This window comes from Pygocentrus nattereri, chromosome 11 (genome assembly GCF_015220715.1).
Source record: "Pygocentrus nattereri isolate fPygNat1 chromosome 11, fPygNat1.pri, whole genome shotgun sequence".
NCBI lineage: Eukaryota > Metazoa > Chordata > Actinopteri > Characiformes > Serrasalmidae > Pygocentrus > Pygocentrus nattereri.
Window position 1 is genome coordinate 21,055,986 of NC_051221.1, and position 16,724 is coordinate 21,072,709.

General features: G+C 38.7%; 1 protein-coding gene across 5 annotated transcripts in view; it reads right to left on the reverse strand.

Moving 5' to 3' along the window:
• abcc8 (ATP-binding cassette, sub-family C (CFTR/MRP), member 8) overlaps positions 1 to 16,724 on the reverse strand; it is a 63,569-nt gene that overhangs the window by 18,722 nt on the left and 28,123 nt on the right. For 4 of the 5 annotated variants that reach the window (XM_037542444.1, XM_037542448.1, XM_037542445.1 and 1 more), the window contains exons 14-23: positions 14,088 to 14,196; positions 13,842 to 13,958; positions 13,641 to 13,713; positions 13,208 to 13,313; positions 8,464 to 8,496; positions 7,017 to 7,046; positions 6,169 to 6,267; positions 5,161 to 5,245; positions 3,510 to 3,590; positions 117 to 254 (exon numbers count right to left, since the gene is read on the reverse strand). In XM_037542444.1, the coding sequence (XP_037398341.1) occupies positions 117 to 254; positions 3,510 to 3,590; positions 5,161 to 5,245; positions 6,169 to 6,267; positions 7,017 to 7,046; positions 8,464 to 8,496; positions 13,208 to 13,313; positions 13,641 to 13,713; positions 13,842 to 13,958; positions 14,088 to 14,196 (871 nt within the window). The remainder of the gene's footprint in view (positions 1 to 116; positions 255 to 3,509; positions 3,591 to 5,160; positions 5,246 to 6,168; positions 6,268 to 7,016; positions 7,047 to 8,463; positions 8,497 to 13,207; positions 13,314 to 13,640; positions 13,714 to 13,841; positions 13,959 to 14,087; positions 14,197 to 16,724) is intronic. The other variant, XM_037542446.1, reaches the window with a different exon arrangement.

A 16,724-nucleotide genomic window follows, 5' to 3' on the forward strand; every position in this document is an offset into this window, starting at 1 on the left:
AACAATTAGCAGAAATAATAGAAACATATTGAAAACACAATTTTAGAATCTTAAGAAGCTCCTGGGAAAAAGTTACTGTTTGTCTGCATTCATCTGTGTTGTTGTGTGTGTTATACCCAGTCTGCATGTGGAAGGTATTGCAGTTTATGTGTGACCAGCACCACAGTTCTCTTCTCCTCTCTGAGAAGCTTCAGGATTCCCTCCTGCATTAGGTGGTCACTCAGGTGGATATCCAGTGCCGAGAATGGGTCATCCTGCAAAACAACCAGAAAGCTCCAGAACAGTCTACAGTAGTATATGGCACAAAAAGGGTAAAAGCTTTTAAAAAGAGGGGATGCATTAATTATCTTTCTCTATCTCTGTTGATTATATTTCAAACTTACTGCTGCTGTCATAAGAATATCACATATCTCCGAAACAGTGTAATAGTTCAACAACCTGAAAAAAATGCTTGATTTGCATATAACTAATTAAAATTATTGTCATTATTATTTGTAATATCAATAATAAGAAAACAACCAGAAAATAAGAATAATACTAATAAGCTATGCACAAGGCGTTCCAGTACAAATTGAGATGTACTTATTTTGCATGCACATTGGTGTAAACAAATGCTTCAACAATTATACACTATATTTCCAAAAGAATTCAGTCAACCATCCAAATCATTGAATTCAGGTGTTCCAATCACTTTCATGGCCACAGATTTATAAAACAAAGCACCTAGGCATGCAAACATTTGTGAAAGAATGGGTCACTCTCAGGAGCTCAGTGAATTCCAGCATGGTACCGTAATAGGACGCCACCTGTGCAACAAGTCCAGCTGTGAAATTTCCTCGCTGCTAAATATTCCACAGTCAACTGTCAGTGATATTACAACAAAGTAATTTGGAACAAGAGCAACTCAGCCACGAAGTGGTAGGCCATGTAAAATGACCAACTTTCTGCAGAGTCAATTGCTACAGACCTCCAAACTTCATGTGGCCTTCAGATTAGCTCAAGAACAGTGTAGAGAGCTTCATGGAACAGGTTTCCAAGGCCGAGCAGCTGCATCCAAGCCTTACATCACCAAGTGCAATGCAAAGCATCAAATGCAGTGGTGTAAAGTGCCGCCACTGGACTCTAGAGCAGTGGAGACGTGTTCTCTGGAGTGAGGAATCACGCTTACCTCCATCTGGCAATCTGATGGACGAGTCTGGGTTTGGTGGCTGACAGGAGAACGGTACTTGTCTGACTGCATTGTAAAGTTTGGTGGTGGGGGATTATGGTTGTTTTTCAGGAGTTGGGCTCGGCCCCTTAGTTCCAGTGAAAGGAACTCTTAATGCTTCAGCAGACCAAGAGATTTTGGAATTTCATGCTTCCAACTTGCCCTGCGATGGACTGGCGACCTGTCCAGGGTGTATCCTGCCTTCCCCCCGATGACTGCTGGGATAGGCTCCAGCATCCCCCCCGCGACCCTGACGGAGAAGCGGCTTAGAAAATGGATGGATGGATGGATGCTCCCAACTTTGTGGGAACAGTTTGGGGATGACCCCTTCCTGTTCCAACACGACTGCACACCCATGCATAAAGCCAGGTCCATAAAGACATGGATGAGCAAGTTTGGTGTGAAAGAACATGACTGGCCTGCACAGAGTCCTGACCTCAACCCGGTAGAACATCTTTAGGGTGAATTAGAGCGGAGACTGTGAGCCAGGCCTTCTCGTCCAACATCAGCATCTGACCTCACAAATGTGTTTCTAGAAGAACGGTCAAAAATTCTAACACTCCTAAACCTTGTGGAAAGCTTTCTCAGAAGAGTTGAAACTGTTATAGCTGCAAAGGGTGGGCCGACATCATATTAAACCCTATGAATTCAAGATCACATGCATGTAAAGGTAGACGAGCGAATACTTTTGGAAATATAGTGTATTTAAAATATTTAAGAAACATTACACAGTGCTTTTGTTTTGTTCTAGTAACACTGCCCAAAAAATAACAAATAGAAAGCACAGCTAGTGCAGAAGCCACCTCAAATTGTGCAACAATACAGCATCTAAATATTTAATTTCAGGAAAATAATCACACTATATAATCACATCATTCGACTGCCTCCACACTAACAAACTAAGAAGTTTTATTTATTTCACATTATATTCTTTCCAGTCATAGTAAATATAACACTATATAGTTTGGTCAGAAGCAGTGCACTCTCTGTTCGACCACAAGCTCTACCTAAAAGCACAGCAATCACGAGCTACTGAATGCTATAATTTTATTGGCTTCCTACCCAAAAATCTGCATGGATTAGGGCGTGCTTCCTGTAAATGATACGTACATCAGGTACTGGTAGGTTGCTGCCTGTTTTCACACACTGAAGCTGATTCATCCTATGCATTCAAATCTCCACTCATTTGCATGTCATAGAAAAGTTCCATGAAACTGATGCAGAGTGATTCGTACATCATTAAACGTGTTTTGTTACACAACTCTAATGATTATGGACCAATGTCTTTGGATGGTCATAAACAAACAAAAATATTCACAAGAATAAATAAAGACAGGTTTAAAAACATGAAACTGATATGAGACTGTTGCAAAGTTGTTTTGGGGGATTAAGGCATTGAGGCATTTAAGATACGAGATTAGCTTCCTGCAGCACTGTGGTTCAATTTTGGCTCGTTAAATTCTCCTGTGAAATTTCCAGGTACATCACCCTAATTATATTTCTTTTGGTGATGTGTGATGCCCAAGTACTAGTTGCAGAGAAGCAGCCGCATATCATGATGCTCCCCTCTACAGTCGTGTACCAAAGGTTGACACATCCTCTACACACAACATAGTTCAGCACATTTTAATGCACAATTGCTGTTGATTTGCTGAATTTAACATATTGGGAGAAAAATCAGAAAATACAGCTTACGCAAAAGTTATGACATATTTCCCCGCTGTGGGACTAATAAAGGATTATCTTATCTCTCTTATCTTATCTTATCTTAGTCTTTTTTTCCAGTAAGTTAAACTCTGCAGAAAACAGAAACTGTGCACATGTGTGTGGTGTTTTTAGGATCAGAAGCACAGCCCTCCTTACTCCAAACATGATGAGCTGAATTTTTGCCAATGACTTATTTTTGTCTTCCCTGACTGGAGTAGACTGTTCCAAAAGAGCTTTATTTATCTAAATTCTCATGTACAAATATTTGTGTTTTGATTGTCTGCTCTGTACTGTGCCACCTGTGCAGAGCTGTATTAAATTTCCACAGGCAATGAATACTTGTCCTTCTCAATATAAATTTCGAACTAATGTAAAAGAATACAGGGAGTCAAAAGGCCTTCCTACAACAGTGTGAGACAATAATTAATTGACAATATAGCAAGCACTATATTCAATAATAAATAGGGTAGATCCATGACCTCAGGCACTCAGGTATTGAAAGATAACATGCTCGAGCAGAAAAATAGAGTGTGGCAGATTTCAGTGGACTGACTCTGACTCTCCAGAAGGTGTGCTAGAGAGTGTTTAAACTCACCAGAAAAACCACATTGGTTGTCTGATAGAGAGCACGAGCTACACTGATACGCTGTTTCTGGCCTCCTGAGAGGATGATTCCCTGTGGAGTAAGAAGAGGAGAGATAGTGAAAAGAACATGAGATGGAAGGAGAGATAGAGAAAGAGAGAGAGTGAGAGGGTGAAGTTGGAGGAGTGAGGGAAAGAGAGAAACAGACAGAGAAAGAATGCAGATGTTTCATAATGCTAGACAAATCCAAATTTTTGTGATTTTTGTGATTCTGTGATTTTTCTTTGGCATAAGCATATTGTATCTATCTGTCTTTCATGTTGGTTAAAAAGTGGTCATGTGAGAAATAAACAGAAATGTCTGTATAACATTACTTTCCACAAATCAAGACAAGTAAGTGTGCAGCAGGTTTACTGTGTTGGTTTTGGTGTGCACAAATCTTTACATAAGCTGCGAGGCTTGTGCTTGTGCCTACTCTAGGTACTTCCTAAGAGGGCCAGAGTTAGATAACAGCAACACGTGTGCTCTTTTCAGAGGAGGGAGGGAGACAGAGACAGACAGAGACAGAGACAGAGAGAGAGAGACAGAGAGATAGAGAGAGAGAGAGAGAGAGAGAGAGGGAGGGAGAGAGAGAGAGAGAGAGAGAGAGAGAGGGAGAGAGAGAGAGAGAGAGAGAGAGAAAGAGAGGGAGAGAGAGAGAGAGAGAGAGAGAGAGGGAGAGAGAGAGAGAGAGAGAGAGAGAGAGAGGGAGAGAGAGAGAGATAGAGAGAGAGAGGGAGAGAGAGAGAGATAGAGAGAGAGAGGGAGAGAGAGAGAGAGAGAGAGAGAGAGAGAGAGAGAGAGAGAGTATCATCATCATCAATAAATGTCAGGTAAACACAGGGTTGTCTGCAATTAACTGGACAGTGACGCAATTTGTTATTTTAGCTTTGTACTCCAGCACACTGTGGAAGTTAAGGGCAGAATGTCCTTCATGTCATTTAAGGCAATGCACATCCATTCTGGGTAAAATCAATAGGAATCACAGCACTTTTTATGCACAGTCCTCCGTTTTAGACGTTGAAATAAAAATGGACAGTTGGCTGCTCGGCTGTTTCATGGGCAGCTGGGGCATATACATCTGTCTTTCAAAAGGAGGAGCCTATAAAAACCTTCGAATGATTTATCACAACATACAAACAATCAGTAAGCTTCAGGAGCCTACACTCTTTGTCCATTTTTATCAGTTGTACTTACCATAAATAGTCCATCTGTTTCTCTGCATAATTTGTTAGCCCTCTTTCAGCCTGTTCTTTAATGTTCAGGACCCTCACAGGACCATCACAGAACAGGAATTATTTGGATGGTCGCACTGCATTGACACTGACGTGGCGTGTTAGTGTGTGTTGCACTAGTATGAGTGGATCAGACATAGAAGATGAGCTACTGTCTCTGACTTTATTTATGCTAAATGGACCAACTAGGTAGGTGTGTCTAGTAGAGTATACAGTGAGTGGACACTGTTTAAAAAGTTTAAAAACTCCAGTAGCACTGTTGTGTAACTGTAAAACTACAAAGTGCATCTATATGTTGGATTTGTAAAAATGTCTTTGAGAAAAGTTTTAAATGAAATGCTTTGTATAACATAACATGGTGTGATTTGTGTGATCGACTGCAGACTTACCCTTTCTCCAATCTCTGTCTGGTCACCCTGTGGTAGTATGTCGATGTCTGGCTGCAGAGAGCACGCCTCAATCACTGTCTTATACCTGTGCACAGTCAGAACACACATACCATGCTGTTCAATCATGCTGAATGTTTTCTCAAGAAAAAGGACAAAGGTTATTTCTTCAAGCACATTCTCATTCTACACAATGATTTGTACGAAATATTTGTCTCAGCATTAAATATTGCAGCTTACTAATCTGGTATGTCATGTGACATACTCTGTCAGAAATATGCAAAAGACTTGTAGTAGCAAAATTCAAGATAATCAGAAAGGAATTTAGATTTAACAATGAGAGGCAAATTACTGAGATTTGTAATGTGCTCTACTCATTACAACTGAATGGTTTTCTATAGTTTGGTTTTGCTTTTTTTACACATAATGTTTGAATCTTAACAAAGGATTCTGTGCATCGTTCTAGGACCACATATCTGAGCGACAGAGAGAGAGGTAAAAGCAGGAAACATAGAATGAGAGGGAAGGGCAGTGTAAACACTAGCCATTTATTTCTACCCTCACCACAGCAACAGTTGGCCGGATGCTCCCTAATGTCTTCTGAAAGACAGTCCATTAGGCATGTAGTCTAGCTCCAGTACTACAATAAATGTTAGTGGATCTGTCAGAGAAGCCATTTGGAGGACTGATAAAAAAGAACCTGCTGCCATCGGTCACAGGTGAAAAAATAGGCAGCATATGGTGCATCATTTCAGTTCGTTTGTTGAGAGACAGCCAGCATAAAGAGTCCATAAAGAAAAACACACAGTACCATCATGATCACTGTAAAACACGCTAATGATGCCATCATGACAATAACAGATCATTTCTGAAAAATGCTGGTAATCACCGAATGAACCTGACACGAATGAAATCTATGGAGGGAGATGTTCTAAGCTTCTGGCAGAGAACAGGACAAATGTAAACATATTCACTTGTATAAAAGGATGAATGTAAAGTGTTAGGTCTTACCTTTGTTTGATCAGAGGCATCTCAAAAGTAATGTTTTCTACAACAGATGCATTAAGAAGCCAAGGTTTCTGGGAAGCATAAGCTACAGCTCCTCTCTTCCTGTTGGAAGACAGAGAGAATATTGTGTATTTTGTCACTGTCAGCCTGCAAATAATTGCAATGGCAGTTTTATTACAGTAATGTTTGTTTATGATGTAAGGTCAGATTACCCTGAATCAGAGCCATATGGTTCCATTTCTTCTTAAGATATAGCAATACCTTAAGGAACTGAGGCCTGGATTAGCTGGCAAATCTTATGCTGTGTCTACATGTTGGCAATGGAAAAGCATGTTCTGTGCCTCACAGTAGCATGTGAACAATAGAGGAATGTAGCTATGGAAACACTGTCATGGTGGTGATGGCTGGGAAAAATGGATAGTTATCTGAGGAGAGCTTTAGCAGTGCCCATTATTTGTTTAAGAAAGAATAAAGCTCCTGCTCTGTACTCTTATTTTGTGGTATCATATACTGGGTGAGCACAAATGTCAACAATGATACCTTCAGTGTCTATGGCTCTTAAAATAATCAACATTTGTTTTATTCCACCAAAACATGGTCAATTGCAAAAGCTGAGAAAACTGAACACTTGACTCAACTTTCCACACCGTTGTAGTGTAAACGTGGCATTCGGCATTTAAGAACTTATAGAAGAGGTGGTTATAAAGTAATTGCACAGCTAGGAGAGCATCATAATGCTGTTCTGTTGATGGTCAGAAAATATGTAAATAAAATCACGTCCTATTAAAACACGAGAGCAACTAAGTCTCACTCATGTTTGTGTGTGTTTATCTGAAGGTGTGTACAAATACCTGATTTCATCATCACCAGCTGCATCTGGGCTGAAAAAAAGCGTGCACACACACACACACACACACACACACACACACACACACACACACACACACACACACACACACACACACACACACACACACACACTATTACATGGAAATGTTTCACCAAATGACTCATCAGCCAGGCTAAGATGAGAGAAGATTGCTGGATTCCAATACTTGGTGAAATATTTGCAGTCAGCAGTTACATTGAAATCACCGTGGTGAGGAAAAGGAATTGGGGTTTATGAGCTTTGTTTAGGTACGTTTGTGAGACAGTTTTTCCCTCAGGGCAGTCTTAAATGGCTTTGTCCCACTACCTTTACTCAGTTTACACCACCTGTTCAACAATCACAGCCTATTGTGGCCATTCATTGATTTTTTGACTGCCATCAAAATGCAAACTCATGACCAGTCCCCTCAAACATGCACATTAGACTTCTGGGGAATTGTTATTATTGTCATTATATGAGTGCTATCTGCATTTTGCACTATTTAAATTTTCATTTATACTATACATACTGCTCAGTACAAACTCACTTCTCTGTGCATTTCACAATAAAGAAACTGACTTGACCAGAAATGTCCATTCAGAGTGTACCTGGAGCTTCAAGCTTTCTGGCAGCTAGAAGGCAGCCAACAGTAACAAGAGCTGTCTGTCCTTGGCTGCCATTCAAGCCTCGTATAACACAGGAGGTATACACACAGGGCAAATGTGAGAAAGGCAGTGAATACACACACACACTGTGAGAAAGAATGACTACAGTGTCAGGCTCAGGTCATGGAGGCCATAATAAATCGTGAAGAACAAAGCTCTTAAGTGTCAATGGATTCTGCTGAAGACTCTTTGTGTTTTTTAGGGCACTCTCATGACAACAGTGTTTAAAAAAAAACAGCACCCTTTAAATGGGTATGAGTGCAGTCATGTCCCTAATAAACAAACCTGATGTAGTTACATTTTATATTAATGAATCAACGTAGACTGGAGAGGGCAAAGGGAAATGGCTTATCACACAATTTAGCCTCACTAGCAGAAGCTCACTAGCTTTTCAAGAATACCCAATTATGTTATTACAGCAGGATGATAGGTTAAGGAATATGAATGAAGTTGTGGACTGCAGTGAGCCTGACTGCAGCTGAGCACACACTGGGTGAGTGGGGATGGGTTATGGGCTTAGCCCTGTTATTACGGAGCTCAGCACAGCCAATCATGGAGTGAGGATTAACAACAGCCCACTGCAACCCATCGTGGGGAAAGGTGCTGCAGTGCACACATCATGAAATATACACACAAGCACAAACACAGGCATGCAAGACCAAGCACATCTGTTCACCCAGGATGTTTCGCATTAAATTAAAGGACAGCAGTCATTTATATAAAATAAGAATGCTTCCTCAATGCATGTTATATTAGAAAATGTACCTTTCATCTCCTTCTGAATCCAGTTTTGGATTACTGCAGAAGAATCAGAAGAAAACAAAAACTTTAACATATATAATCATATATATATAACCAAATATTCTGCCCTTATTACTATAATTATATTTACTATTGTCAACCTACTGGGTTTCCTTTCAGATGTCAAGGGGATCACAGTTTAAGTAGATTCAAAAGATTGAATATCATCTGTGATGCAAGGTGATGTCAATGATTTAAGTAAAAGCATCTTTTATCTACTATGAAAGGAAACCTATTTTTACTACACTGTACAAAGTTTTTATTGCATGACTGTCTACATACTCATAGCAGTAGGCACAGCTAAATAATAGTTATCATTAATATTACTGTTGTTATTATTAGTAGTAGTAGGAGTGGTAGTAGCAGTAACAATGGTATTAATATGATAGGAAAAATAACTGCTTATTGACAGAAAACAGCTGGTAAATTTGGACTTTCACCAGACAGTACAGGATTTTTTTTAAATACACATCCTGCATCACAGACACTTGTGTATCAAGTACAGGCAGTCAGTGGTGGTTGAGCTAAACAGCTTCCCTGGTATTGTTAACCTTAATCATCAACAGGCAGTAAAAACAGAAAGTATTGATTTATCAGTCTACATTGACCTGTTTCTGAAAACAAAATTAATACAAAGACAAGATGTTTATCTCATATACTCTTTCTGAAACTGATGCTTGCAACGTGTTCCAAGAAGGTTGGGATAGGGCAATTTAAGACTAAAAAATGTGTGAAATGTTCAAAAAACATCTTAAACAAGTGATGCAATCACACTTACACGTCTTTTATGAGGAAGGTTGGGTCAAGGCCCACCATTTAAAGCACAAACTGTATCAGCAAAAATCCAACACTTTAAAAATAACATTCCTCAAACAGGGATTGAAGGATTTCAGGCATTTCAGTTCAGCTTCAGTGCATAATATAATAAAAGATTCAGGGAATCTCTGCGCGTAATGGACAAGGCAGAAAACCACAATGAACAGCCGCGTCCTTTCAGTATCTAATGATTATTAAGTACTGTTAAAATTAAAAGGGTAATGTAATGCAGTGGTAAACATACTTCTAACTTTTTTTGGAACAAGTTGCAGCCACCTAATTTAAAATGAGCATGCATTTACAAAGCTCATAAGGTAATACATAAAACAATATGATTTGTGCCATTTTTATTTAATACAGGTCAAACATAATTTACTAACTGCTACTTTCAATTTTTACTGGCATTTCACATTCTGTTTCAACTTTTCTGGAATTGGGTTTGTACAATGACTGTAGGTAGAGGTCACTGAGGCTATTAAACTGTAACACCACATGAGGTACATGTTGTTTTATTTCTCACAGTTTTATTTTTTCATGATCTGAATTTAGCCACACAGGTAAGCTGTCCTGGGTGAAAAAGCAACAGCATTTGAGACACAGATTAAAAGCAGACATCATGAGCACTGATACTTAGACTCTCACCTTACTACCTACAAACACAATGTAAAATGATCATGCACAAAGGCCACAGTCTCACTGATCTGTAGGAATTAGATGAGCTGCTACTGAACATACCCATGAAACACCTCAAATCAGAAAAAGTTGGGAAAATATGCTAAAATAAAAAATGAGCACAGTGACTTGTAAAATATTTTGACATGTATTGCATTAAAAACAACACAAAACATTATTTTAATAAATTTAAATTGTAATTACAATTTTTTTTCAAAATAAACACATTTTGATTTTGATTCTTGCTACATATTTTTAAAAAATTGAGACAATAAAGAATGTATGACTTTGTGATGTTTCCATTCCTTTTCACAACACTTAAAAGAAGTTCTGGGGGTTTGAAGACTCCAAGTGATGAAGCATTTCAAGTGTAATTTTGTCCTATTCTTTGTTTTAAGTTTTAAAGTGTGCAGCACCACAATGTCCTCCTTGTTGCATTTTGCGTTTTAAAATGAGCCACACATTCTCTATTGAGGAAAGGTCGGGACCGTAGGCACACCAGACCAGCACTCGCACTCTCTTCTTACTCAGACGTGCCTTTGTCATGTGTGCAGAATGTGCTTGTCTTGCTGAAATATGCATGGGTCTCCCTGGAAAACATGTGATCTTGACAGCAGCATATGTTGCTCCAAAATCTCTAGGTACTTTTCAGCACTAATGGTGCCATCACAGAAGTGTAAGTTGCCTTTGACAAGGACACTGACATAATCCCATACCATGACAGGCCATGGCTTTTGGACCTGTTGTTGGTAACATATTGGATGGGCCTTGGTTTGTAGCACACAGTGTCCATTTCTTCCAAAAAACTTCCTGAAATACTCATTTGTCTGAATACAATATACATTTCCACTGCATGGCAGTCCATCCCAGATGCCACTGAGTGTGGTTATATTGCTTATAGATGAATGACAGTTCTTGATGCAGTGCTGTGTGAAGGATCGAAAAGCACAGAAGTAGCTTAGTCTAGTCTTTTGCAATTAAATTCTTCTTGATTCATTGACTCTTTTAATTATCCATAGAGTGAAATATCCAAACCATTTCCTATCTTTCCTTGAGGAACATTGTTTTTAAATATTTCAATAATTTTCTCACATTTGTTGATAAACTGGCAATCACCAGCCCATCTTTGCTACTAAAGGCCTACGCTGCTTTTGTACCAAATCATGATTCCATTCACCTTGTGCACCTTCCATACCATCCCAACTTTTTCTGATTTGAGGTTGTAATCCAGTCTAAAAGGTACACAACAAAAACACACCCATTAATACACTTTTACTTTGTCTATGATTGCTGTAAAGGCTCTTCAAGTTAAGTAATAGTGACTGTTTGTAAACATGGCTTAAATAAATAATCAGTGTCACACATCATTTAATGCTTAAGTGGTGACTATGCTTTCATCTTCATAGTCCATTCAATAAAAGACCTGAAATGACACAAGCTTTGGCGGTAAGAACAATCAGTTTTAATGAAAAGAAAGTATGCATAGTAATTGTCTGATAAATTATATAGATACACAGGGAAGGTTTTCCTGCAACAACTCCTGATAAAATAACTCTCTGAACATTAGCCAGTGCTTCTCCCCTTCAACTATCTAAAGACCATTTCCTTCTGTAGTACAAAAACACACCCAAACAACACTGTCCACATGTCACGTGAAAAGCATAAAAAACATTTAGGGCCAGTTTCACTTAGATTACACATCTTAGATAAAGAAGCTATGTGAATAAAGCTTCTGCTCTGAAAGTATTTTTAGAAAACTGGGATTGCTAAGATTGATAAGCTGTCCTTGGCCTTCGTAGCAGCAGTAGCACTAATCTTCAGTTTTCTGTTGCTACTGTAGTTTATGCTTGGACTTGTGAGCAGTTGTGACCATTTCATGACCCTACTGGAATATAAGGGATCTCCTCCCTCACATGAACTGCATCTGAATACGATAGCTGCAGCTAGTACTTTGAGGTTAGCATACAGTGCCAAAACAGAGTTAATGCTGCAAGATAAATTGTGTATCTGCACTAATACCACGGTCATCATGAGTCACTTTTGCGTTACAGGAAAAACACCATGGGGATAAAAATAGATTAAAACTCAATTGCCTGTAAGGAAGTCAATCTGACCAACGTTCAGCTGAAGGTTTCATTAGAATTCAGTGACAGTGAGAAAAGCAACAGTGTTTCCTACTTAGCCACACAATCATTCTTTTGACTGCTGCCCTAATGTTTTTTTAACCTAATTACAGAGGTGTCCATTACTCTCCTATGCATTTTAATCTATTTAACATACCAAACTGGACAAAGATGACAGTACTAGTCCAACAGTTTACTAGCAGCATCCATGGTAACATATCAACTGACAGTGGACTTGGCATGTGGCACAGAAACATAAGTGCTTCTGGTTGGCAGTCAATTGTGAATGTGGCTCTTTGTGTCCTATAGCTCCCAGTATATCGCTCTTCAATGAGGTGTTCTTGGATCAAAGCACATGGTCTATAATGTAATTACACACAGAGTCTCTGTGACATAGCACACACACTCACACACACAAACACGCTTACTTGACTGTATTGGAATAAAAAGTATGTCTTGGAACTGTAGACAAAGTTATTTTTAAATACATCTCTAGAGTCTTCAGAAATACGTTGACTTTAACACACCTGCAAGTGCTCTAAGAATAAGATGATATATCCAGCTAAATAAAATAGATTTCTCATAAACAAAGCAGTTCTCCCCGGTACTTTCCCAGTGATTAGCAGTGCACTGTAGAATGAAATATGTACAATATGTGCACAAATTATATAGCAAAAATGACTTCACTGCACATAATCTTGTCATGAATCAGATGCCGGTGATAATGCAAACACCACGCTCTAAGCACATTTTCTTAATCTACATATAAATGACTGAATCTATAAGCCTTGCATGCACCAAATAGCTGAATGAGCACTCTGCTTTCTGCTGTACAGATTCTACCATCCACTCCAGCTCTTCATTTACCAGAGTCTTCTATTTTCCATTTATAGAAGCTTCCCTTTCTATCCTTACTGAGCTCCTCTTAAACCCACAGTTTAAGTCACTGCGATGGCAAATGCTGGCCGGTCACTCTCATGCAAAGTTTACTAGGGCTCGAACAAAATTGAGAGAGAAACACTGACAACTGTGATTGTCAAACCTTCAAATGAGCTCTAAATTATTTATGTTGACATTACTGAGTACTGCATAAATACCTGTTCCAGGTAACAGAACCAGAAATCCTTTGCATTTCTCCAAGTGCAGCTAGCAACAGAGAGGACTTCCCGCATCCCACCTGACCCACAATCATAGTCAGCTGACCTGGTGGAAAACACACAGACAAATGCACATGTATATGTACACAAGCATACAAAAGCACACACATACACAAAGACAAACGCATATGATTAAGTAAGGCCAGACCAACAGCAGTACATTTTCTGTAAAATCAACAAATTATTCCACCACTCATTTAACTGAAAATTCTGTTAAATAACAGTACATAGCCTTACACTGCTACAGTATATAGGGCAACTCTATAAAATCCATAAACATTTTTGCTTTAATCATACAGAGAAATAACCTGTAAAATGACTTTTTAAAATATTTTTTAGCTGTGAAGTGCCCTGTTATTTTTTGGAAACTCACCAAATGGGATTTTTATGTCCACATTGGAAAGAGTGGGGGCACCATCAGTCCAGCTGAAATATCCACTGGTTATCTGTGAAAATGGTAAACAAAACATATTACAATTTATTCACAATTCTAAAAGACTTTTTTTCCTCCATCCTATACCAGACAGTTAATGCAATAGTTTGCTGTACTCCAACCAGCTCCTTAGGGGCTCACCTTGATGCAGGTATCATCATCCTCCACCGCGGATGTTTCTGTTTCCTGCTCACTATGTAGCCCATAGCTGTTCCAGTCCTCTCGAGCTGGGTGCTTACGGTTCACAACCTTTAGTGGCTACAGGCACAGAAACAGCACTTAGGAACACAGGGACCTACTCTAAGTGGATCTAAGTGTTGACATATACTGACAGAATGATGGACAGAGAGAGGCAGAGATGGAGACAAAGTCAGAGAGCGTTCTCACCAGGGCCTGGTAATTGCTATGGTTGGTGGAGCTGGACGGAATGGTAGCCTTGGGCTCCTGCTCCTCTCCAATCTCATCACTGGAGAAGAATTCACTCAGCTTCTGCACACTGACACACAAACATCCAGTTTTAATATGTGGATATATATAAATGTGAACATTTTAATGGGCTAAAAGAAAACAATGCTCAATGCTCATTATAAGCAAGCAAAAGGTTTAGACTAAATGTCTAGATCAACAGCGGTAGCCTAATTTTTTTATTTGTTCTGGGGCAGGGAATTGTCTTGCAGAGATTTAGCTCTAAATTTGTCTGCAGAATTCTCACATCCAAATGCTGCTGAAGGTTTGATTAACAATTGGTTGTGTTAAATTGATTTTAAAATGAACAGCTATAGTGTGCTAAATGTTAATGTAAGGAACATTTATCAACAAAAAGTGTGAAGGCTTTTCTTATGTAACCTTGGCTAGTCAAACTACATATCATGGCAAATTGGCTTAATTATATTATGTTTTGAAGTTTTAAAGCTGCTTGCTTCTGTTTTGGCATTTAGTGTATGCCATTTAAAACATGGTGATCAGTTGCATGGTGAAGCACAGCATTTCCTATCTGGCACTTACAGCTCTTCCTAGTAGCAGCCCCTCCAGTGAGCACAGCTATACAACACCTGACTCATCAGTGTAAATAAAGCATGAAGGTACCATGGAGAGAAATTACACAGCAGAAAGCAATCAATCTGAGTGTCTAGAGTCAGTTCTCAAACTATTTTCAAATTCAAAGTGTTTGTCATGCCTACGAAATCTAGCACTGTCATGCTTAAAACCTGTTGTTGAAAGGTGGCAAACAGGTGACCATATTATATAACTAAACTGTCAGTTTCAATCTCATCCAAGTCCCATCAATTTCAAGTCTGATATGTCGTCACTGGTACCAAAAAACACCCCCAGGACTGACAGATACTGTTATTTTGCATTTTACTTACCAGCAACACTGCGCTATATACAGCCTGCACGTTCTACACCTGTTCCACATCACTGATTTTATGAGATGCCACAAGCGGTTTCCATTTCCCCATGCAGAATGGACTCACAGAATAAACGCTCACAGCAATGTATGCCAAGCACTCCACTGAATCCAAATGATTTATCTGACACTAATAAATAGAAATAGTCACTTAGACTTTACCTACACTGCCTCCCTGTAGATAGTAAATCCAGAGACTCTTGTGTCAACTGTACATTGATGTATTTCAAGGCAGTCCCTGCTTTCACAGAATTACCCTTATTTACACGGTATTTACCACATACTCAAATAATTTATCCACTACTACAGTCAAAAGGAAGGAATTACATTTCTGCAATGTAAGAAACAATAAGAAAAGAAATTAAAATCTGTTCTTTGCTCAGAACCACAGCTCTGTGTTGGCATTTTCCAACCTCTCACTGTTTCCAACAAGATACTTTTGTTATTGTACATTCAGATAGATATACAGTGAGAGGAAACAAGTATTCAAACATTTTGTTTTTATTATTTAATAAACGTCCAGTACACATATCCACTTAAAATGTACACACACTATTTTTTGACTACTCATAAATAGGCAATTGCTATTGGCAATTACTGCTTTGAAAAGTCTATGGAAAAAAAGTAATAAGCACTGAGTATGGCATTCAAGCACCTTTTTGATTGAAGCCAGACTTTTGTTATTTTGGCTATATGTTTCGAGTAGTTGTGTTCTTGAAATATTCATCTTGGCTGGTGAGATTTAATAATCCTCTGTTATGTCGCAGTACATTGCTCCATTCCTGTTTCTTTTAATGACGAGTAATGCCCCAGCACAGCTCGCAGAAAAGCAGCTCCAAATTGTGAAACTCCCTTATCTGTACTTCAGTGTGGATATAGTGCTCTTGGGATCAGACGTGCAGCCCTTCGTTCTCTAAACATGACGAGCTGAAAGAGTTCTATCTTTGTTTTCTCTGACTACAGTATGTTGATCCAAAAGAGTTTAGACTGATTTATCTAAATGTCTGTCTGCAAAGCGGAGATGATTCTGGGACAGTTCACTGCTTACTGTTCTCTGAGTAACTGCTTTCTCTCTCTTCTGCTTGCAGTTCATCTAAGAGTAATCCTGTATGCCCCAACCAATGCCAGTGTGTTTTATTATGACACTGGATGCAATCTGCACAATAATATTTTTATTTTCATTTAGCAGCATTTATTCGTAAAGCTTTTTACATTTTATTTTTAACCTTTACATACCTGGATTTATCATATAGCTTCATAATACTTCATTATACTTCTCTTAATATTTTTCCTTAATAATTTTGTTTTTTAAACATATCTTTGTTCATGCTTGTGAACACATATATAAAAAGTCAAAAGACATTATGTGTGTACATTTGACATGGATATATGCACTGGAAGTATATTAATATACAAAACCAAAAAGTGTCTGATACTTGTTTCCTCTCGCTGTATGTACATAATGTGTGTTTTGATTGTCTGTCCTGTATTGTGCCAATTGTGTCAGGGCTGAAATATAGAACTGTTAAGTTTCCAGTGGCCCTGGAAAAAAAATCTACTTGTACCAATCCTTAGATTAAGATTAAGATTAAGTGACCCTTATTAGTCCCGCAACG